Here is a 23361-nt window from a genome sequence, read left to right as displayed (position 1 = left end):
TAAATTAAAAAAGTAAAAATGCGCACTTTTTACCTTCGTTACAAGTAAAAGTATTGCCATGTATGCTTTTGTCTTTTTCAACAACTTTTTTAGTGCATATTGAAATAGGATAAATGTTTAGCTAGCTGTTGCAGCAAGAAGAAACAAAAATTTTAATTTTTGAACTAATATTTTTTAACCATTGAAAAAAAAAATTTTTTTTCTTTGAAAAAGGAAAAAGAGATTCATTTTGATTGCTAAAAAGTGTCCAGAAAATTGACTTTTCGAGTAAACAGGCTTCTGCATATCAGACTTTGTACTGTATGTGATGGCTATAGTTGTTTAAAACTTAATCTAACAGTTATGAAGGATTATCTGAAACTAACATAGTTATGAAAATGAGGGGTTATTTCTAATGACAAGAAAGCCTTAAAGCTTTATTTGTGGTTTCCTATCAATATTCTTCAAAGTTAATTCATAAAAAAAGTCTGACTAAACTTCCAGAATTTTCATGATTATTACTTATTAAAATTTTTTAATTTTTGGCATAGTTTACCCATGTAGTTAGGTTGATTAGTAATGTAACACCATATTGTAATAAATGTGGTTTAAAAATAATTTGCCATACCAATGTACAACAGCATAAAATGTCTTGATCAATTATGAACACTTAATTTGAAAAATTTCAGAAATTTTATAATTATAAGTAATTATTTCTATCAGTAAATGATAAAACCAAAGTTCTTATACTATTTAGAATTATGTCATGTTTTTACATCATGTATAATGTATGTGGTAGTTAAATAACAATGATAGTTAAATTTCAATAACATTTAAAGGCATCAATTTTTTTTAGATGTTTTATGAATATCTTTAATTTATTTAAATATAGTGGTGGTCAAATTCTTTTTGAATGAAATATTAACACATAATTTTTACTACTACTTCAAATATTTGAGAAAAAACCTTAGTTTAAAAGCTAGAGGGTTGGTTTGCAATTTTTATCTCTGATAAATATGACAATTTGTTTATATTTAAATTGTAATAGATAAAATTTGACCTCATGAAGATCTTTTTTTTTCATATTTTTTAGTATGCAATATTTTCTAGTATATGCAGCACTTTAATTTATTTCTTTTTACAGGCCACTTATAAAAAAAAGTTTGCAAAAGATGTAACTTAATTTCGCAAATAAATGTGTTTGACAGCCACAACATCAGGGTTTTTGTGAAATTTTGGAGCTTTAATCTCTTTAAGCTCTATGTATAAATATTTCATCAATATACCACTTTTTATTGATTTAGTGATTGTCTAATTTGATATAAATGTTGACGTTTAAGATAAAAACAAATTTCATTCATATATATATGTATATATATATAAATGCTACCAAAAACCTCTTCATCCTCCTCCTTATAAAATTATCATCTCAGAATCTACACTAGAATAATATATGATGCAGGAGGTTCAACAGTAATACTTACTTAGGATAAACGTAACTTCAAAGAAATTAGATGCTGGAAAAAAGTATGAAATTAGATAAAATATTCTAAAAATTGTGGAAAGTTTTTTATTACATAAAAAAGAATTATCTGGCTGTAAACAAATTTCTCATAATTTATTATAACAAGATATTAGGTAATATTAACGAAATTTTCTAAAACCAGCCATTGAAATAGTCTTGGTTATCTAGATTGAGAATGTCGCTTGCTTAAGCAAGTTAATCTTTTCATTATTTCACACTTTTGAGCTTGAAGACCTATCAAAGCTATCACCTAAAGATCAGTGTATATTAAACAGTTATTCATACTTAAGGAAATTTGTTGTGAGTATTTTGTTCATATGTGTTTTAAATTTTTTCTTCCTTATACATTGTCATTTCTTTGTAAAGTATTGTTTGATGTATTTAGATTTAAAAAAATTATCTATTTTGGTATTTGTCAGAAACTGGTTGAAGCTTCCTATGCTTTACCTCCTGAGAATTCAGTTAAAATGCAACAGTATTTTACGAAGCCAAAGGATGCTACTTTATCTGAAAAGACAAGATTAAGATATTTTTCTATGCTGCAAGATCTACGAGAAGAAATTGGAGAAGTTGATACTTCTTCAGATGATGAAAATTATCCAGGTTTGAAGAAAGTTTAAATTTTTTAAGTAAATGACTGATTACGCTTACATTTATTAACAGAAATAGTGTTAATAAAAAAGATAATAAAAATTTCATCCAGGGATAAATGGGAGACAGATTTTCAAAAAGACATTGAATGTTTTATAATTTTCAAAAACACTGGTTATTAAATAAATTAAAAAAAAGTAAATTAAATATATTATAATAGTAAGTTTGAAGTTCTTATTAATGTATGCAAATAATTATTTTTTTCTTAAGAATTTTCTCTTGTTTTAAGCTCAGTGGTGTGTTGTTAAGTATAGCAAGCTATTTCCCTTCCTTTATACTGTTTAGTATCTATTGCTTTATAAAATCATTTAGTACAAAAAGTAAAGAAAAAATTATACTTTTAAGCAAGTTTATTATAATGAAAACATTCTGCCCATTCCTGACTTGAAAATTCCTCTCAATATTTTCGTATGAACTATTATGAAAATCCAAAATGGCTTACTGCTATAAAAAATTAGTCCTGTATCCAAAATTGTCCTGACTTCGACAAGCCTAGAAAATAGATTTTTATAGGTCAGTAAGGTAAACAACAAAAGCTTTTGATACGAATGAAAAAAGATTTTTTTTCTTATAATTTTTTTATTGAAGCTTTAATATTCCATAAAAATTGAAGACACAACTATTAAAATATATATAAAGCGTGTAAAATAAATAAAATATCTACAATGTTTGCCTATAAATCTAAAATTCAAATGAATTCTTAATTGCTCATTAGACTTAATTTTTTTTTAAATAGAAAGTTGCCCTCCTAAAGTTCCTAAGAAGTATAAAAAGCATTTCAATCATGAAGTTAGCACTGGTGCTAGTATTTGTATGCCAACAACATCTGACACATCAAATTATTCAGGTAAACTATTTTCATTGGATAATTTTTGAATTTTTTTTTTCGTTTGATAACTTTTGTATATGTTGCTAGCAATGAATTAGAAGAGAGCAAGATTTTACAAAAGTTAAAAATTTTTGGATCCGGCAGTGATTGTTTAGAAGTCAGTATTTTATGAATTGAAAAGTTGCATAACTGCCTTTTTCTTTTGTGAATTACTTGAAGACAGTTATTATTTTTAAATAAATATTATTTAAAATAAATTTATTAGAACTTCTTTTGCTTTTTAACGTGTTTAATTTAGGGTGACTGGACAAACCAATTAAAAATTTAAATTAGGAATTGACTATAATCAGCATCATGTGATCAATCCACAATTGCTGGAACATATACTTGGCCATTACTTTGGCAGCAATTTTCATACAAATATATATTGCAATTTATTAAAAAAAATATTGAATTAAGCCTAATGAGGAAAAGTGGAACTATTATTTAAAGTGCTTGGATGTTAGTAGAGCCTATATTTACTTAGAAGGACTTAATTTAATATGACTTAGTTAAGAAAACTATCTTGCATAACTACAACTGAATATGTAATAAATCTCTAGCAACAAAATATAAAAACTTGTTCTTATAATTTTTTTCAATGTTGTTTTTTTACCAGATTTCTTTATTTACTTTTTTTATGAAAAAAAAATATGAATCTTAATTTCTGCACTCAAGTTTACAAACTGAGGGAAAAAATTCTAAGACCTAATTCAGTTTTAATGAAATCACTAAAAATGGAATGCAGATAGTTTTGATAGATGTAATTAACTCTAAATAATCTGAAAATATTTCAAGTTTATTTCAGCATAATAATATTTATTATTATTTAAAAAATTTATAATTAAGCTTAATATCAATTATAATTTTATATATAAATTAATTGTAAATATGACAACAATATATTATTGATTTTTGTTGCCATTTGCATGGTATCGGATGTAGTAAGTAAAATTGCCGTGCTGCTCATATGGTGCCATTGGCTTTGTTAAAGAGTTAAATTATATGAAAGCATTGTTTTGAGTACTATAATAATATATAAACTTAATTTATTAAATATATATTAGAGTTCAATTACGTTTTCAAGCTACATAAATAATGTCATTTCATGGAAACTGATAATTTGTCATAAATGAACTAGTTTGATTTAATTATAACTTAAATCACTGTTACCAGCGTAGATATTTTAAAAATGCAAAATTAGTATTATACTTAAAGTTAAACATTTGTAATGGAAATTTTATAAATAAGAACAATAATTATAATTTCATATAAATAAAAAAGTATTCTTAACGTTTTAGGAGCCCCAATGTTTTATAAAGAACAGATACTTCACTTTCTCATTATAACTAAAGGCACATTAGTATGTTCTTAAAGCAAGTTGAATGTATTTCAGTTCATGCTCTTAAAATAAGTCGAATGCATTTCAATTTATGTATCAAGTTAATTTATCATCAAGGACAATTATTTTGTATTAGAAGCAAAACCTTGATCTAGTTCAATAAATTTTGTTAAAACCAATTAAAAAAGTGAGTTTCTTCTATTGAGTCTACCCAAAAAATTTCAACTGTAGTTTGCAAAAGTTGCCTGGCCCCACTTTGGTGAACCTTAGTAATGAGTGCAATTATATCAGCGCTTGCATTATATTGAAATTGTTTTTTTTTCTTTTCTGAAAGGTAAATATTTGGATTGTCACACTGGGTATATGTATATTTGGCAATTATTATACTATTTTCAAGCTCCCTACTTTTGAAAAAAAGTCCTTACCGTATTTTTCGGCGAAAGCGCCGCTTCGTCGCAAGCGCCGCACCTCAATAAAAATGAAATTTTTTAAAAAAAAGGTTGTAGTAAGCGCCGCAATGGTGCTAAGCCGCGCATATCAGCATCCATTTAGAAGAGACCTTTAAATTACCATTTAGAGTATCTGTATAATAAAAAATTAAATTTTTTTATGCATTTCATGAAGTAAAGTTTTAATTTCTAAATTATAATAAAAAATTTCTTTTTCAGCAAAAAAAAGCAACAAAAAAAGTTTTCTCTTTCAGCAAAAAAAAAAAAAAAAGAAAACAAAACTATATAAACTAAAGTTGTTCTTACCAGTTGGCACCGCACCAAAAAACAGAAGAACAGCAAAAAAATATTTATATGTTCAGTAGCTGAATTAAGGCTGAACTGATTACAGAAATCCGTAAAACAATGTAATAAGAAAAATAAAATAAAAATTTATTAAAAGAAAGATTTTAAAATTTATTACCGTTAAGAATTTGAGGAAAAACTAATACATAATAACGAAACAGCTAATAATAATAAAATAACTAATAATAACAAGAATAAGAAATAACTAAGCAGGCCCCAAAAAAATTCTGAAGGAATGAGCGAAGGGGAAATAAGTTTCACTTTCACAATCTTTGAGGGTGGAATTTTAGTGGGTAGAATGATGCCCTCTCCTTCAATGGAAATAACCCAATGTGACTCAACTTAGAAAGAGAGAAGAAAATGTTTAAAAGAAAGGTGTACCCCACCTCCTCCACGTGTCATTTCTATTGGAGCTGTTTAGGAGGAATCAATCAGTTATATTTTAAAGGGGTTGGGGAAAAGAAAAGGGTGTGGGACCCCTAATCTAGCATTCCAAAATTCAGCACTTAATCTGATCTAATCTTTTTCGTTTTTTTTTAAAGAAATTTATACTGATAAGACAAAAAAACTCAGCTATTTTCTTTTGAATTTTATTCTGTTGAAGTAACTTACTTTATTTTATCTTTTAAAAATAAAAAAGAAGCTTGAAGAAAAAAAAAAATAAATCTGTATCAAAGGAAACATCTGTTTCTAAAGCAGTTTAAAATAAAGTGAGAAGTAAAAACACCTGCATTTCCAATGAACAAAATAAAGAAATGGAAGTTGGAAAAAACTGATCAATCAATCTTGACAGCTGTGCTTGTGCTTTACTGATTTGCCCCCAAATTTCCCTCCTCTCTTTGACCATAAATTGGCCACACCCAGTTGACATTGAAACTACCATGTGGACAATAAAATGAATTTATTCCTTTTGCGGTTTTTTATTTGATTCATTAAATTTTTTTTATTTTGCCGCTTTTTATTTTTTCTTGTTAATTGCTGCTTGCTTGTTTTTTTTTATCGTTATTAGTTTTTAGCTTGTTTTTTGTTGTTATTCATTGTTAGTTTCTTAGCATTAGTTGTTAAAATTTTTTTTTTTTGTAGTTCCCTGCTATCTTTTTTTTTTCTTGCGAGGTAAGCGTCTTTTGTTAAAACAAAATGTTATCTAAAAGAAAAAACGAGAACTATGATCTCGCTCCAAAGAAGAAACGATTATTTCTTCTTCATAGGATTCTGATTATTTCTTCTTCATTATATATTACAGTGTAACGTCCCATATCCGGACGTCCCTTTCCCGGAAGGGTCGATTTCCCGGACACTTTTTAACAATCAAAATAAACAAACATCTCTCCATCTTCCCCTTTCCAAAAAAAAAATAAAAAAATCTTTTGACAAATTTTTTCTTTTTCTAGTTTGCACTGAACCTCTGACTTATGCATCGAACCCATAAATCACCAGAAAGGGGAAATGAAGATCTACCAAGACCATTGAGTGACCGTTAGTGACACTCCTCCCTTGGAATGTAGGAAAAAGAGGGAGATTTGTTTTCAAAACACCGTAACTGAGTCCCCCCCGCTTTTCCCATGCAGGTGGCTAGTAAAAGAGGCATTTCCTGGAACCTTTTTATTGAAAGAAGAAATACTGTGGAAAAGGGTAAACGGGGCAAGCGTTAAGGTGGAGGGGGAGTCAGAATGAAAAATTTGAATAGGTCTAAAATGATACACGTCCTTGAGAAACAAAACATTCGTTCTTCCCCATTACATGTAATATTTAGGAGACGGGGGGAAAAATGGGGTAACATTCTCTTTTGAGCAGATTCTTTCAGTCATAAAAGAAAAAATAAAGAGAACCCGATCAGCGTGTCCCGCCTTTATGCTTGATTGATAGCCAATGATTGGAGAGAAAACAATAATTTGTTACTTCCCCACCCTCAACTTAAATGATCTCCTCTTTACACTTATTTTCTTTCACAAATAAGGAGGAAAAGAATTTTTCTCCTCCATCTACCCACCTTAATGAATGACGGGAATTTCCCTTTCTTGCTTGAATCATTCTAGTTAAAAATGGCGGATTATTATTTTCATATGTCAATTTTTTTAGTTTTCTATATTTTAAGCAATAATATTTTTTTTCTAATATTTCATATTTTATTGATTAGATATTCTAATACTAAAACATTATTCCCCTTAAAAATAATGTTTATTTATTTTTTGCTTCTTAGATTTAGATCATTTTAAGCTTTGTTCCAGAATTTCCCCTTCCTGCTTGAATCATTCTAGTTCAAAATGGCGGATTAATATTTTCGTAACTGTTAAATTTTTTTCGTTTTCCATATTTTCAGCAATAATATTTTTTTTTCTAATATTTTATATTTGATTGATTAGATATTTTAATGCTAAAACATTATTCCCCTTAAAAATAGTGTTTATTTATTTTTTGCTTCTTAGATTCAGATCGTTTATTAAATCATTTTAAGCTTTGTTTACCTCAGGGGTGTATTATCCGGAAAAATCTATTATACGGACTTCTGGAAGTCCCACCGATTCCGGATACGCGACTTTACACTGTATATAGATTATTATTTTGATTAGCAAAATTTCTCTTAAGATGGGCCAGTTTTAAATTCACCCCATCATAATCTACGATCGAAACTTGACTAAATTTATTGGTTTTTCTGAAATTAACAGTGGAATTGAATTATAGTCATATTTGGGGGCCATATTGGAATTTCCGAAAGAGATCCGAAGTTCGGCACTTCGTCAGTCCCGTGAACGTCGTATTTAGGGTCCTATTCTTCATTTTCTGTTCACTTAAATTACAATTGCCAAGGCGCTAAATAGATTTCTATCTTGCGATTTTTCCTTAAGCTGGGGGTGGATGCAAGATGCATACCTTTTAAATTTTCTCCTTATGAGATGTTTTTTTAAAATTATTATTTCGTTTATTTATTTTCTTACAGGCTGCTGCCGAAAGTTTGCTAAGAATTGGCGATGTTCTGCAGTAGATCGTGATACGGGCGAATATTTCGTCAACTTCGTTATAAATTTTTTTTAATAGTCTTTCTCTCAGAAAATTATTTAATCTTAAATAACTTTCCTTGACAAATTTTTTTGCTGCAAAAAAATATTTCGTCGGAAGCGCCGCTGCATCGAAAGCGCCGCATGTAGGAAAAAAAACTTTTTTTTCGATAGCGCCGCGACTCTTCCGCCGAAAAATACGGTACTTTATTCCAAGAAATTGTTAAACTTATGTTATTTATTAATTAATTTCTGCTTTGTTAAAAGAGTGAGAACCCTGTTAGAGTAAGCTTTTATTTATAAATAAATTTAATTGGTTTCAAAGTGGCTGCTTTTTAGAGGCACACACACTTATTGAAATTTTCAGTAACAGACCATAAGTCTTCTACCTTTAATCTATCCCACTCCTGTGTAAACGATTGCTTTAGAAAGTCCAATCTTTTATGTGCAAGGATTGTGTACAGAGCAAACAAGCGATTTCTTACTGTCATTTTCCTTGCTTTATTTTCCTTGTGTTATTAAAAATATGAACACACAAATTAAAAATAAGTTATTCAACTTCTATTCTATCCGGCACGGCTATAACTTTGTCCAAGTTTCTTTGCCACATCCTGTATTCATCAACTAGACAATAGTAAACTTTTCCTTTAGTTGATCATTTGTTTCCTTAGAAATTTTAGTTCTGTTAGTTTTTCTACTCCCTAATCTATTCTAATACAATATCTTAATCAGGGTTGCCACTCCTCAGGGAGAACAGGGAAAACCTGGAAAATACAGGGAATTTAAAAATCACCTAAAATAACAGGGAAAATGCAGGGAATTTTGATTTTTTTCTTTACAAACTGAGAAAATACAGGGAATTTTGTTTTTACTTTTGTCTTTTAAAAAATGGTGACCACTCAAAGCCTAATCTATGGGATATTTAACCATGATATTTCAGCTATAATAAACTATTTCAGTTACTATAGCATTATTTAAGTATGTTCAGCTGTTTTTCCAGCAATTAAAACTAATAAATATAGTTAGCCCAATATAGCTTACACAAGAGTGCAGTAATTGTTGTTTCTTCTTAACATATTGTGTATAATATGTACAGGGAAAACACAGGGAACTTTTTCTCCAGATTTGAGTGGCAACCCTGTTAATTGCAATCTCTTAGTTGAAAGATAACTATTAATGTCTTACAACTTTCATAGGTAGTTGGCTACCTTTTTCAATAGAACAAATTCATTCCTAAATGAGGATTTTTATACTTTAAACTAATGAAGGTATTAAAAAAAAATAACCCATAACATTAAAGTTTAATAATGCTTGCTGGTGAGAATAGAATGACTATTTAAATAAGAAAAATTGTCCATATATACTGCAGTAAAAACATATTCTGTCCAATAAAATTTGAAATTCTGTTTAAACTAAAGCTCTTGTTTTATATTCTTTTTTTTATATCTTTCTGCAGAAACCATCTTTACTATTTCAGGGTGGAACCACATTTACACTGTAATGGATCCCCACAACTTAACATAATATTCAATGAAAAAAGTATATAACTAGAATAAAGATGAACTAACATAAACTAGAATAAAGATGGAATTTATTACTAAATCTCTATTTCCCTCTTGTAACAGAATTATTTTTAAACATATAATTTTGTTTTTGTTTTTTCAAATGTATTGCTTTTCTATAGTCAAGTTTACTCTCCTTAATTGCTTTTCTGTTTTTCTTCAGTTAGTAGTTCTCATAATTTATAGTTCACAGTACTTGTTTTAAAGATTTCCTGTGTTCTGGATTCAGGGTCCTATACTGTACTAATGGAAAAAATGCCAGTTTAAAATCATGTAAAGATGTACAAAAACACTGTGATAGTGACCCTATCGTTTTTGATAAATCTTATTTTAACTTTAATTCTAAAAGTGTAAGAAAATCAAGGACTTGGAAGTATCAAACTTTTCATTTTCATTTTTTTAAAAATGTTGGTGAAACTTTTAAAAACTTTTGAAGGTGATGAGTGAATGAATTCTCTGAATGATGAAGCAAATGGTTGAATGGCCAATTGTGAAATAACTTGATCAAAGTGTTTCTACAAGAATTACGACAATTGTTTGCCATAATAATTTTTTTGTAGTGCTCCAAACCAAAAATAGTATTAATTTTGAAAGTTTTTTGGTCATGGTTTCCAGAATACTGAGAAAACCTGGAATCTCCAGAGTAATTTCCTAGAATCTCCAATAAGTAAGTATTTGTGCAGCAAAAATATGCAAACAAATCTAGATTATGATCTATCTTAGAATTTTTGATACTTATGTAAATAAATAGTAGAATTCAAAGTAAATAATTCCATGATCTTTTATAATTATCTCTTACAAACATTTCATTGTTCTATAGTTAAAATTTAACTTATGTTAAATTAATTCCTAGATTTACATGTCGAAAGAAAAAAGTATTTTCTTATGAATAATTGCTGTGGAAAGTTTGTTCAATGAAAATGTTGTCTTTGAAAATCTGAGATTTTTTTCTTCTGAATAGATATGATAATATGATAGATAATTAAGAATGCCTGTTTTTGAGCTTTGAAATGGATACCAATGTATGTTGCAAATTGTCTGATTGTGTATTTTCTGAAAATTTATCCAATTTTTTAGGCAATGGTAATTTTTTTCATACTAATGGTGATGCAATGGAAGTGTCTGAAGATAGATATCGTGAAATGCTGCAAAACCATAAAGAAAAAGCAGTCTTGGAGCCAGTGAGTATTTTGTTAAAATTATTGTCAAAGCTGTAACTAAAAGATGAAATAAGGGTTCATATGGGTTTCAAAAAGTCCTGTGGAATTTCATAATTAAACTGTTTAAAACTGTTTTTAAGCCCTTAAAAACAACTTGGTTTTTATTTTTAGTTCTTAATTTTATCTTGCAAACTTTCAGGCTAATAAAATATTCTTATTTTTGGTATCCTACAGACATTCCTATTTTTATCCTTTTACATCATAATTTTAGCATTCATGTTTTTGCACCTTATGCATTTACTTACAAAATCTCTTTTAATTTAAACTTATGCTACAAAATACAATTATACATTTTCCGAAAAGAAAGGATGAAAATTACATTTGTGAATAGTTTTTTTCCTTCCTATTTATTATTGTGGGGTGTTATAAAAACACAAATAAGTTGTGCATCAATGTATGTACTACAATTATTTATTATTGCCAATTAGAATACTGATAAGTTTCGTTTCGTTTAATAACTTAATCTTTAAATGTTAACTAGATGTTTTATTTACCAAGTATCTCACAGCTCTTTTAAAAAATTTTTGTCTACTCGGGAAAGTACTATTTCATATCATAGCGTAGACACTTTCCACAAAAGAGTTTTTGTTTGTTTTATTAGGTGGTCATCTTACAAAAAATTTATATCTGCATTAAATATTACCTCTTTCCAAATTTGATTTATTTCAGCGTTCAAAATACAAGATAGGCATGTGGTCAGGTTATGAGGATTGAGCAAAAAATTCTAATCATCTACTTTTGACTGTTTTTTATTTATAAAGGAAAATGCATTTGGATAATTGAGAATCAGATTAGTGCAATTTAATTAATATACCATTTAGTTAATCTGTCATATCATGCTGCCGGAAAACCAGCTAACTTTCTGAACATTATAATTAAATTTTTATTCTTTGTGCAGTTTTTGATCTTTACTGTTAGTTACTGTTTCATATTGAAGAAAATTATTCTTATCAAATAATGAATGATATTGCCATGGGAAAACTATGAACTAAATTATTTAAAAACTTAGCAGTTCAAACACATTTAACTTAAATTTTGAATTAAAAAAGCACCTTTCACTGACTCTGGTTTATGAAAGAAACAGGATTAAAGTTCTACGTAATTAACTTAAAATTGTTCTTGGTTCATTTTAATTGATGGTTCTTATTTTAGAGCAAAATTTGTATTGAAAGCAACTATTTAGAATATATATATTTTTTTATTTCTATAGGGCATGCAATTGTATTGAAATGATCCTATTCTTTTCTTTTGACAGGAGTTCGAAAATAAATAAAATTCATAATTTATTTATATTAAAATTTATTGATTTGTATCCAAAATTATTACTATAATTTTAATTTCTGAAATTTATGTTAATATCTTATTATAATATAAAATTTTAACCGAAAAATTTTTGTTTTCTATAATTATAGAAACGCCCAGAACTTTCTACATCTTTCATTGACATAAAAAGTGTTAGTTCTAGGTGCAACTTCCCTAAACGAGCTTCAGTTAAATCAAGTAAGATTTTCTTAGTCTATTAAAATACTATCTTGTCGTCATTGAAATATTTTCTGAAATAAGTAACATAATTAATTGATTTAAATGCTTTTATCATTTTTTACTTTTCATGTCTATAAATTGAAATTGAATTTCTAAGTTATGAAAAATACATGTTATTATTAGTGTACCCAAAATCAAAATATTTTATCTTAGAAATCCTGATGTTAAAACTGATATTGTCTGAGTCTAAGGTATAAAGAGTAAAATTAAAAAATATAATGGCTGTTTTATATTAATCTATTTTACTAATGGAAATAAAGACATTTCTGTTTGAATGCTTTGAATTCAAATATAATAGTTTAAAGTTTTAAATCATACTATCTTGTAAAGAATCAATTAAACTTCAAAATAAACAAAAAAAAATTTAAAAAAATTTTTCTTTTTTAAATTTAATTGTTAATTTTTTCATTTCGATGAAAATTATTTAGAAATCAATGAATAATTTTTTATTATTGCATATTCTTATGGATTCAAACAATGTAAATGCTCTGTATTTCTAAAAAAACTATCTTTTCTTCATACTGATTGAAATTTTATGTTTGTATCATATTCAACATACAGATTTCTATATCTTATCTCTCTCTCTCTATATATATATAAAAGCGCAAGTCTGTCGGGATTTATGTTAGCCAATTAATCGAGAGCAGGAACACAAATTTTAATCCTGTTTTTCTCAGCAGTTTTCGAAGAGTGGTTTGTAAACAATTATCTCTTTCTAGTGTTAAGTGGTCTGGTAAAATATCAAAAATTCGCAATTTTATCGATAAAAACCATTGTTATAGATTAAAACATGCACGGTCACTGTAACATTTTTGCCAAATATTAAAAAAAAATAACTGATCAAAATCACTAGAAAAAATTTAATATCCTTAAAACTCACTAAATTCAGGTTGAATTTAAGTGCAGAAGTGAAGCATACTAGAAACAAATATGCATGCTAATGTAAGTTATTGAAAATTGAAGAAATATTACACTTCACCTTCAGGGCAAATGTTACACATAGATTAAGCTATTCTTATTCATCCAAACTGCATGCCAGTTTCAAGGCTTTTAAGTTTATTAATTTCAAATGCTAAAACATTTTAATGACAACTATTAATAATTAATTGTTCACATCTTATTTGATCTCAAATATTTAATTCCTAAACTTTATATTATTGTCCTTTAAATGAAAATATCAAAAACCAGCACATATCTGTACCGTTGCTTCGCAGAGATAGGCTGCCCTGGGAAATCCGCTGCATCTGCAAAATTTAACCAAATTGGTGCCAAAAAATTTAATCATTAAAATAAATGGAAAGGAGTCGATTCTCGGGGCATAATGCTGCAATATTTGAAATTAACATATAGGAAGCATAAAGGTGCTTTTTTTTCCAGACTATTGATCCTTGACTCCTTGTGCTGCCAAAAACTGGTTTCGATTAAAGACTCGTGTGGAAAAGAAATTATCTACTAAACTTCTTTTAATTCGCACCGACCTTACGAAAGAACTTCAACCCCTCCACCTAACTGTCGAATGGGCTTTCAAACAAGAAATCTGGCGGTTGTAGGAGCACTAGATTTAGCACGGCAATTACTCATACGCTAAATCTGGACGCATACAGCTGACACCATATGAAGAGGTCACTGCATGGTTGTCAGATGGGTATTGGCCTTCTTTTTCCCGACGACAATCAATAGATAAATAGCAAAGTGATTTACACAGTGGCTGAACTGAAAAAACAAAGCTCTTACAGAAATAAATATTTATTCAACAGCCGTGAAACATGAATTAATTTACTAATGATTAAGCGAATAATGTAACATATTAATAGCTCATAACTAGGGCTGCAGGTCTGTCGCGGCGCGAATTTCGTATAGATTGTCCTCTTTTTTCTTTCTAAAATCCACAAATTTCTCAATATGTTTTAATTTATGCGAAAATTGCTTAAAATTTGAATTTTTTTTTTCATTTTTAATTTATTATTTTTATTTAATAGAATTTCTTACTTTACCGAAGCCTTAAATTGAACATGTAAAATTGATTAGATATTTAAGGAGTGAAGCAAAATGACAAGAAAATTGTTCAGAGATAAGAGATAATCACAATCTTGTCACATAAGGTGGTCTTTCTACACTTCGGGAGGGTAATAGACTGATAGGATTACCTTCCTGAAGTCAGTAAGAGTACAAAAGAAATTTGAATTACAAAATAATTAAAATGTTATAATTAAAATCTTTGACAGAAAAGTTGTAACACAGGCTATTGCTCTGGGCAATGAAATTTCTACTGCCTTTCTACATCTGCCGACAATTTTTCCTGGGCAGCTTCTTGTGATTTCTTAAATAGGGATCAGTTTCTTAGATGAGAGGGAGATAAGGCTTTTGTATCTAGTAGTTTGAATGTAGAATGCTTGAGTTTTCACAGCAATTACTTCTTACAAAGCAATGGTCAAGGAATTAATTGTGCGTTGATAGAGGAAAATGTATCGAGTTTTGGAAATCAAAGACTGAACGCTATCCAAAACTGGCAATTTGATGTTTGTCGGTGCCTACAAACAGCGTGTGGAAGCGGAAAGATCGTTTTTTAAGTATAAAAATGTATTAAGCGATGAAAGACGAAGCATAAATGAGAATAATCTGACAATGTACAATACTTTGTACAAAAATTCTGTTCATTTAAATAAAAATATTAATATTGCTTGAAATTAAAGGAAATACTTTTGTTGTGCATTTTTTTAAGCTTTTTTATTATTTCCGCAATTTCTGTCTTTTGCATCATTTATATAGTAAATTTTTTTATGTTTAGAATTTGGGTAATTTTCAATATTTTTCGTGAATTTCGGGTCTTTTTTCCCGCGACGAACTTGCAGCCCTACTCATAACCCATTCCCGTGCTGGAGCATGGACTCAACTTTCGGAAGAATCTTATGTAATTGTAGCTTTAACAAACAAAGGGCGAAAGAGAACATTTTGGTTAAGTCTCGGGTCTTTTAAAGATTGAGATTAGGTGTCATTGACTAATTACAAGCTACTAAGCATCTTACATATATTATTGTACAAGTAATTGAAGAAAAATTGGTAGTGCTGGAAGATGCTCAGCTTCGTCACTTCAAAATTTTTATTTGCTTAAATTTAGATAAGAACATGCAACTTTTGTGCAGATTATGATTTTTTATTTAATTATGATTTTTTTACTTGATTTGAATCAAAAGATTTTACTAACAATTCTAAAATAGTAAGTATTTAGTAGGTTGAACTCTTGAATAATATCATGGAAAAAAAACTTTATTAATTAAATTTTCCCATTATAAAAGTTTTAAAAGTGAATTGGAGGTCATACACTTATTTACCATTTTTAGAAGTTGAAAACAAATCTCATATGATTAATTGTTTCAAAGTTTTTGAAGTAATCACTTTGTAACAAAAAAAGTACTTTGTAACTTTTTAAAAAAAAATATGAGTTTAATTAAAAATTTATTAATCATAAAACTTTTGAAATTGCAATTAATAAAAAAAAAATTTTAGGTTCTGAATGTTAATATTAAACTCATTATAATTTTAAATAGAATATGAAACTTTCAAATTTTTTTAGTAAGAAATGATTACAATTTAGAGTTCTATAAGTAATGTCATTTTAAATCTATTAATAGCTGTGTCAGTAGACTTAGACTGAAATTGCTCAATGTGTTTATAAAAATATTAATAAATTCAATTTATATTTTATTTACTATAATTCCTGATAATTTCTATTTATTTAATTCTTAAATTTGGAAAGCATGTTTTGGAAATCTTATGTTATCCTGTGAAAAGCAAAGCATTTTCAAAACTGTTTGAGCATGCCTGAAAAGTTTATTTGTAATTCTAAATCACAAAGTTTGTGCCTGAAGATTGTGTTCCACCAACTATAAAATTATTGCTCTGTCAAAGCTTTTTATCTTGCTGAATTTGTGGTTTCTCTGATTTGTTGAAATCAGACTTAAATAATTTCAATACATTTTGATCCAAATATGAAATAATTTTTTCCATTTCGTCATTTTCATCCTCATAATCGGTTAAAAAGTCAATGATATTTTTTTATGGGTGCATTTTTCATACAATTAGGCAATATTGCAGCTTTGCAAAAAGCATTTGTCCCAGTCTTGGTTGTTACCCCATACCACAGCTTTACTATCTAGTCATGAGTCGTCCGATGAACTTTTACCATATTTGTGTAAATATGTTGAGGGCTGGATATACAGTCTTCCCACAAGGTTCAGACTTGAGTTTTAAATGATCTATTTATTCCAATGTCCAGGGGTTGCAGTTTTTTGTCAACCCTCCTGGAATGATGAATAGTTTTGCTGAAAAAGTTTTACAAATTTTGTTCATTGTGTCTATTAAGTGAGTCCGCATTGAGTCCATGATTAACTATCCTTTGGAATTAGAGAAGGAGCCACAATGTCATGACATTGTGGTTTATTCACCCTTTTTTTCCCATCTCAACCTTGATTTATTTGGGAAAATTGTATTCCATCTAAAAATAACAAAGAGAGCAAGCTTTTCCCTTGCTGCAGAGCTTGCCAAGACTATAGTGAAAGCTGTGTTCACATTCCCATCATCGTAACAGCAATGTTTGGGGGCAATCAAAACCTAAAGGTACCTCATCCATGTTTATAATATCTTTTTCCGTAGACCTATTTTCTGCTATCACAATTCGTGTGAAATTAATAAATTCCACACATTTTTATTACCAATCCTAGGGTAAACATTGCCCAATATGTTGCTAAAAGTCGGGGCTTTAAGCATGATCCATACTGTTTAAGTCAATATTCCCTTCTCTATTTTGCTGAGGATCCAGTGATTTAATTCCGATTCCAATTCGAGTAACACAGGTTGGTCTCTCCTCTTAAAACGTCTCCATTTATCTTTAAGTAAAAACTTCTCCAAAGATCTATAATGTTAAAATATCTTCAGCTGCCCGGTTTCGTTCATTTTTGCTTTTTTGATAACTTTAAATTTAAACTCTGAAGTGTAACTAATAGATTTTTTTCTGGACATTTTGATCAATACACAGAAAATTCAGCTCTACTAAACTTGTGACAAGAATGAAATTGAACATTTCGCATATGTTGTTCTAAGTCAGTGGGGGGGGGGGAGAGAATTGTTAGGTGGCTTATTTCTCTGTAACATGACGTTACAATGAAAATGAAAAAATTTTACACAAGTTCTGAAAGAAAGGAATTCTGTTGCAGAGAGAAAGGTAGCACAGCCGCTTAAAAAATTGAAAGTGAAAAAAAAGCTTTAGAAAAACATTCTTTTAATTTGGAATTCGTAACTTTTGTTTTATAATGAAGTGTTTGAGTGATTTGGGTAAGGATTTTTTAAATAAACTAAATTAAAACGTAATAAAATACAATCCTTAGATATTTATTTTTTCTTATGCTAATAAGATAAAAAGATTTTATTTCTCCTTAATTGTCTGCCAGTCCTTTATTTTTATGGTTTTCTATTTCTTTATTTTTTATTGCACTTAACATTTTCTTCTTAAAACAATATATTTTTAAACATTTTAGATGCTTTAAAAATTTAATTACTTTTTTAATTACGATCATATTAGAAGGCAGAGATTGTATTCGTTAGAGAACGGCCATTTTCACGGCTTGCGTTGAAAGAAAAAGGAGAAACCCGATTTATGAGTTTATCACAGTAAATTAAATTTCATTAATTAGGTTCTCATTTTCTCTTGGTGGTGATCCGATGTGCGTAAATTGCATGCAGTGAGACTTATTAATTAATGTGTGGGGAATATGTTATCAACAATGTCAACCTGTCATCTATCAAAAGATACCTCAAGATAGAATCCAGTTAACATGTCTTATATACTAGTGAATGGGAATTTAATAATTGTAGTGGTAGTTTTGCTATATTACTCCTCCACCAGAATTTTATTTTTGAGAGAATTTGATGAACAGTTTCCATTAGTTGATTCATTTCTGTACTGCAAGAGGTCATGAGAAATGTATTACGATCATTGGGCTTTGCGTGTTGGTCACGAGGGTGTGGTCATTCTTGTGTTGCAATTAGTAGTCAAGTGTACACAACATGAGTGTAATAACAGGCCAACTGTTCACTGTGTTCCATCCATTCAAACAAGACATGTTCATATTGAGCTGGCCGTTTCTGTTGAGTTCGGTGTATTCAGATCACATCTGAAGGTCACCAATGTGAGAAATATGTTATCAACAATGTCAACTGTCATCTATCAAAAGGTACCTCAAGATGGAATCCAGTTACTATGTCTTATATACTAGGGAATGGAAATTTAATAATCATAGTGGTAGTTACACTACAAATGCAATCTCCTTAAAAAGGGAAATACAGTACAGAACCCGTCATCCGGAAATCAGAAAACCGGAAAACCAAAAAACCGGAACGAAATTCGATAAATTTTCCCGCCATTTTCAAAAAAAAATTTTTTTTTTTTTCCTCATAGGATTTTAGGATTTTTCTTTCTATTTTGAAAGATGTTTACCTTACCATCATTTTGGAAATAATCATTAGTGTATTACTTCATCGTTTTTTCTTCTTTTTAAGATTATTTGAAATTTTTTTTTTTAGTTGGGTTTAACAGTAAAAAAAATGGCTTTTTGTAGCGATTCAGAAAACCGGAAAAATCAGTTATCCGGAATAGCGATGGTCCCGATCGTTCCGGATAATCGGTTCCCTACTGTATCTTGAAAAGCTCTTCTCAGCCCTCATATCTATCAAAAATGAGGGGAAATTTTTTAAAAAAATGCAAAACACGATTATGATGCCATCTATACAGAGAAAATTAGCATTAAAAGTTTTTGGTCAGGGAAAAATTGCTGAGCATTAGACACAATGACTCATGATATGGACTCATATATATGACTCATATATATATTATTAAGAAACTTATTGTAAAATGTCTTAACTTGTAAGTAAAATCCTAAATCAAAACGAATTTTGTTTTACTTACTTCTTTTTAATTATATTCTTAACAAAAACTAACTTAATCATCTATTCTAATATCTGATATTAAATAGTTTTAATTATAAATGGTCCTCTTTCACTAATTCTTCCTTTTCAAATTCTTTTTCTATGGCTAGAATGAGCCCTGTAATTGTAATAAGATTCGTTCAATTTTCTGCTGTTCAAATTTCTAATATATTTTTCACATTTGATACTATTTTGAATTATCAAAATTTCAATGTAATTGTATTTACAGCTGATGGTGCCGGAAAGAAAAAAGCCAAAACCTCTGATGCTTCTGATAAATCTGGTACAATTGGAATTCCTGAATCAATAGAATCTTCAGTGCCTTTAATAAATATTGTTATCAAAGAAGAACATAATACAAACTCAAGTTCATCAGATCCTAACATTGACTCCAATCCTCCAGCTGTTCAGGAGACTGAAGTTCAGACTGATCCTTTAACACTGTTAGATGAAGGGGATGATTCAGAAATATGTGAAAATCCCACAGCTAAGTATGATGAGTTCCTTATTTTTATAAATTGTTTCACTTAATTAAGTTTATGATATATTTTTTACTATATTTGTAACATGTAGCTATTAGTGTTGTTAATTTTTAAAGAAAATATTTAAATCAGATTTTTTTTATTATTCAAAGTCAGATTTTTATATTTTGATTTTTTTGAAAAACTATATATTTAAATAAATAAAATTACTAATGCACTGATAGAGTACAAAATAAGTATGTGTATAAATTATGTGGGAATTGTTATTTAGAAGTTTCATTAACAATACTAGTTTTGAGATTTTTTTCACTCTCAGTTCATTTTGCAATTTAGAATGTACTACACCAAATGTTGGAAGAACTGGCAAAGCAGGTTTTTCAAAGCTGGCTGTTGTAAGCATTTTAAAAAGCTTCATATTTCTATCTTTGATTTCTTTTTCTTTTTTCTTTAAACCAGACACATAGCAAAAACTGTTCCTCCATTTAAAGAAAATGCTGTTATATATTGGTGGAAATAAACCTTTTTAGTTTTTTTTTTTTTTTTTTTAATATCTAATTGCACACGNAAACCTTTTTTTTTTTTTTTTTTTTTTTTGAATTTTTTTTTTTTTTTTATGTATCGCACGTGTAATCACAATTGAAGAACTAGCATTTAGTGTTTTCTGCAAAGAAGCAAGACTTTTTCAGACTTATTTGAAGAACAGTAGAAGTTCAGTTTAATTTAAGCTCATGTTCTATTATAGGAAATTCAAAATAACTTTTTCAGAAATTATCTCAAAGAAAAAATTTAGCTTTTTCAAATTTTTTGAAGAAGTAGAAAGAGATTGATGAACAGACTAATTTGGAAAACAATACCTGTGTAAATACTAATTTAAAGGAAACTGAATATTCTCTGTGTATTTGTCCTAACCCTTAGTAAAGAACGTTAAAGCTGTAGTTGAGAAACAGTAGAAAAATTCGAAACTGTTTTTCTTCCCAGCCCCACAAACAAAATGTAAATGCTTAAATTTGCAATAATGAGCAATACAATGTATTTTTAGGTAAATAATTGTATATATTGTATAGACAAGTTTTTTTATGTATGTTTTTAGACAAATAAGTTAGTTTTGAATTACATTTGCTCAAGTGATGTTTTATCCTGTGCAGTAAGTTATTATTGAGTATTTATGGGATGTTAAAATTTTATTGTTTCATTTTATTCGTATTACAATATCACATAGCTGCCAACTCAGCAGGATATTGTTAATTTACATTAGTTTCTTCTCCTTGTTTTTGCATTCCTGAAATCTTCTTAAAAAAAGTAAACACTTGAAAAAGTTACTATTGAAAAAAATTTAATCTCAGATTTTATTTAAGAATTTAAGTAAGCAATGTTACTAAAAGAATTTATCTTTTGCTTTGTTAATAATTTTATCAATTGAAAAGTTTCTAATTATTTTGAAAATAATGCTATGAAAAAGGAAAATTTTTATGTTATGAAATCTTTAACCTGTATGTTATTCAAGAAACACTTAAAACTATTTAAAGTGAATTTAATATCTATTGCTAAAGAAACTCTTGAATTAAAGCACATAATTAATATAATAATAAAAATTTATACTTAAAGTCTATTAAATTTTTTAATCAGTTTGCATAAAATTTTTATTATTTTGTAAAATTTGCCTTATTTTTGCTCTTTCAATGTTTGCAACCATATTGTAGTACTGTAATTTCTGGTATTTTAATCACAGATTTTGTGTCAAAAAAGTGATTCTTAAAGCGTATGGATTATAAACTGGTCTGGATAATCCATTGGAATTTTTTAAATGACATAATTGACCAGATTTGTTTTTATTGCTGCTAGATGGTGCCAAATCGAATTCATGTTTGGAAATGTTGACATGGAAAGAAAGTTTAAAAGTTTGCAAAATTTGCATTTATTAAGTTAGAGACTATTTGAGAAAAAAGATTTAACAAACTGGGATGAGTCTGGGAAAAATAAAAAAGATGAAAATAAAAATGTTATTTGAGAAACACATTTTAAATAATTAAAAAAAATCCCTGAAATTTGACCAAGAAAAAAGTGTGTGTAGAAAGCATATGCATCTCTTATTCAAAATATTAGAATAATTAAAAAATTCAACATTAAAAAGCATTTTGTTTTATTTATATGTTTTTTTACATCATTAAATTAAATTCGAAATTGAATGAGTCAAATCTACATATTTCACAGCTTTTTTAAGCATTTAAAAAATCAATATGAAACATGAATTATTTTGAAAATTTATTTTTTGTAAAAAGAAATCAAAATATAAGAATGAAATTTTATGTGGTCCAAATGACGGAGAAAATATGAATGGTGAAAAAAAATTACTTAATATTTTGCATCATTGAATTAGATTTGATCACTACATATAAACGATCTTGCATGGAATAAATAAGCCTTTTTTTTGTCCACATTAACTGAAATAAACTAAATGCTCTTCTCTAACTTAGCTTTGTAGGAGTAACTCCTTTTTGCATTGCTCCAGCCTGATCCTGGTTTATTCTGATATGTGATATGAAGAATTTTTTTTTTAACTAAAACCATCTGCAAATATGTCTTCGGACTATGAAATCACGTAGTACTTGAGAATATCTTCATAAATATCTGAATTAACTTTTTTTTGAGTATGAATTTGTTTTGAACCCTTCCAGGTCCATTTGTGCTAATGTAACTCCGTACCATCACCACTAGCTGCAAATTACCGAATATTTTAAGCACTATTTATTAAATGTTTCATGCACTGTGTATTATTGTTTCATGCTACAAACTCAAATTCTTTGATTATCATAAGACACACAGAATGTACTTTTGTCACTAAATATCTTGCCACCGTTGCCAGCCGTTGAGGATTGTAAAGAAAAAACTTCAAGAAGTTGCTCCTGTGTACAAAACTGAGCTAATGGATAGCATTAAGTGTACTTGGGATAATGTGGACAAAAAAAAAGCTTGCTTATTCCATTGAAGATCATTTATATGCAGTGATCAAAGTTAAGAGCGATGCTGCAGAATATTAAGTAACTTTTTTCTCCATTTATAAATAAATAGTGTAACATTTTAAAATATTATTTAGATTATATTCTCCTCGACCTGAAGTAACTCAATATCCAACCTGTTTCTTTGCACTTTTGCGAGACATATTTTGTGAGTCAAGTGAACAAAAACTCTCAGCTGTTAAGGTAAGTAGCATTAAGCTAAGTGTTTTGCTTTTAGTAGTACTCAGAATTGTAAATTATCATCTTAAGCTATGTTTTGTGTCAACTCAATGCTCATTGGGAAACTATGCATTACATGTTAAATAATCAGTTTTAAATTGCATTGAGTCTTCAAATATTAGACTCACCATAAATTATTGCAAGATTCTTAAAACTCTATTTCTAAAATAATATTGATAAGAG

At 28.4% G+C, this 23361-nt stretch overlaps 1 protein-coding gene across 2 annotated transcripts in view; it reads left to right on the top strand.

The window, feature by feature from the left end:
* Positions 1 to 23361, top strand: part of LOC107438122 (nuclear factor related to kappa-B-binding protein) — a 90212-nt gene that overhangs the window by 21703 nt on the left and 45148 nt on the right. For both annotated transcript variants that reach the window (XM_043041956.2, XM_071188124.1), the window contains exons 7-12: positions 1924 to 2107; positions 2892 to 3002; positions 10795 to 10898; positions 12350 to 12437; positions 19690 to 19951; positions 23037 to 23142. In XM_043041956.2, the coding sequence (XP_042897890.1) occupies positions 1924 to 2107; positions 2892 to 3002; positions 10795 to 10898; positions 12350 to 12437; positions 19690 to 19951; positions 23037 to 23142 (855 nt within the window). The remainder of the gene's footprint in view (positions 1 to 1923; positions 2108 to 2891; positions 3003 to 10794; positions 10899 to 12349; positions 12438 to 19689; positions 19952 to 23036; positions 23143 to 23361) is intronic.

Source organism: Parasteatoda tepidariorum, chromosome X2, assembly GCF_043381705.1.
Source record: "Parasteatoda tepidariorum isolate YZ-2023 chromosome X2, CAS_Ptep_4.0, whole genome shotgun sequence".
NCBI lineage: Eukaryota > Metazoa > Arthropoda > Arachnida > Araneae > Theridiidae > Parasteatoda > Parasteatoda tepidariorum.
The sequence above is the reverse complement of the archived record's forward strand: the minus strand, read 5'-3'. Positions and strand labels throughout refer to the sequence as shown.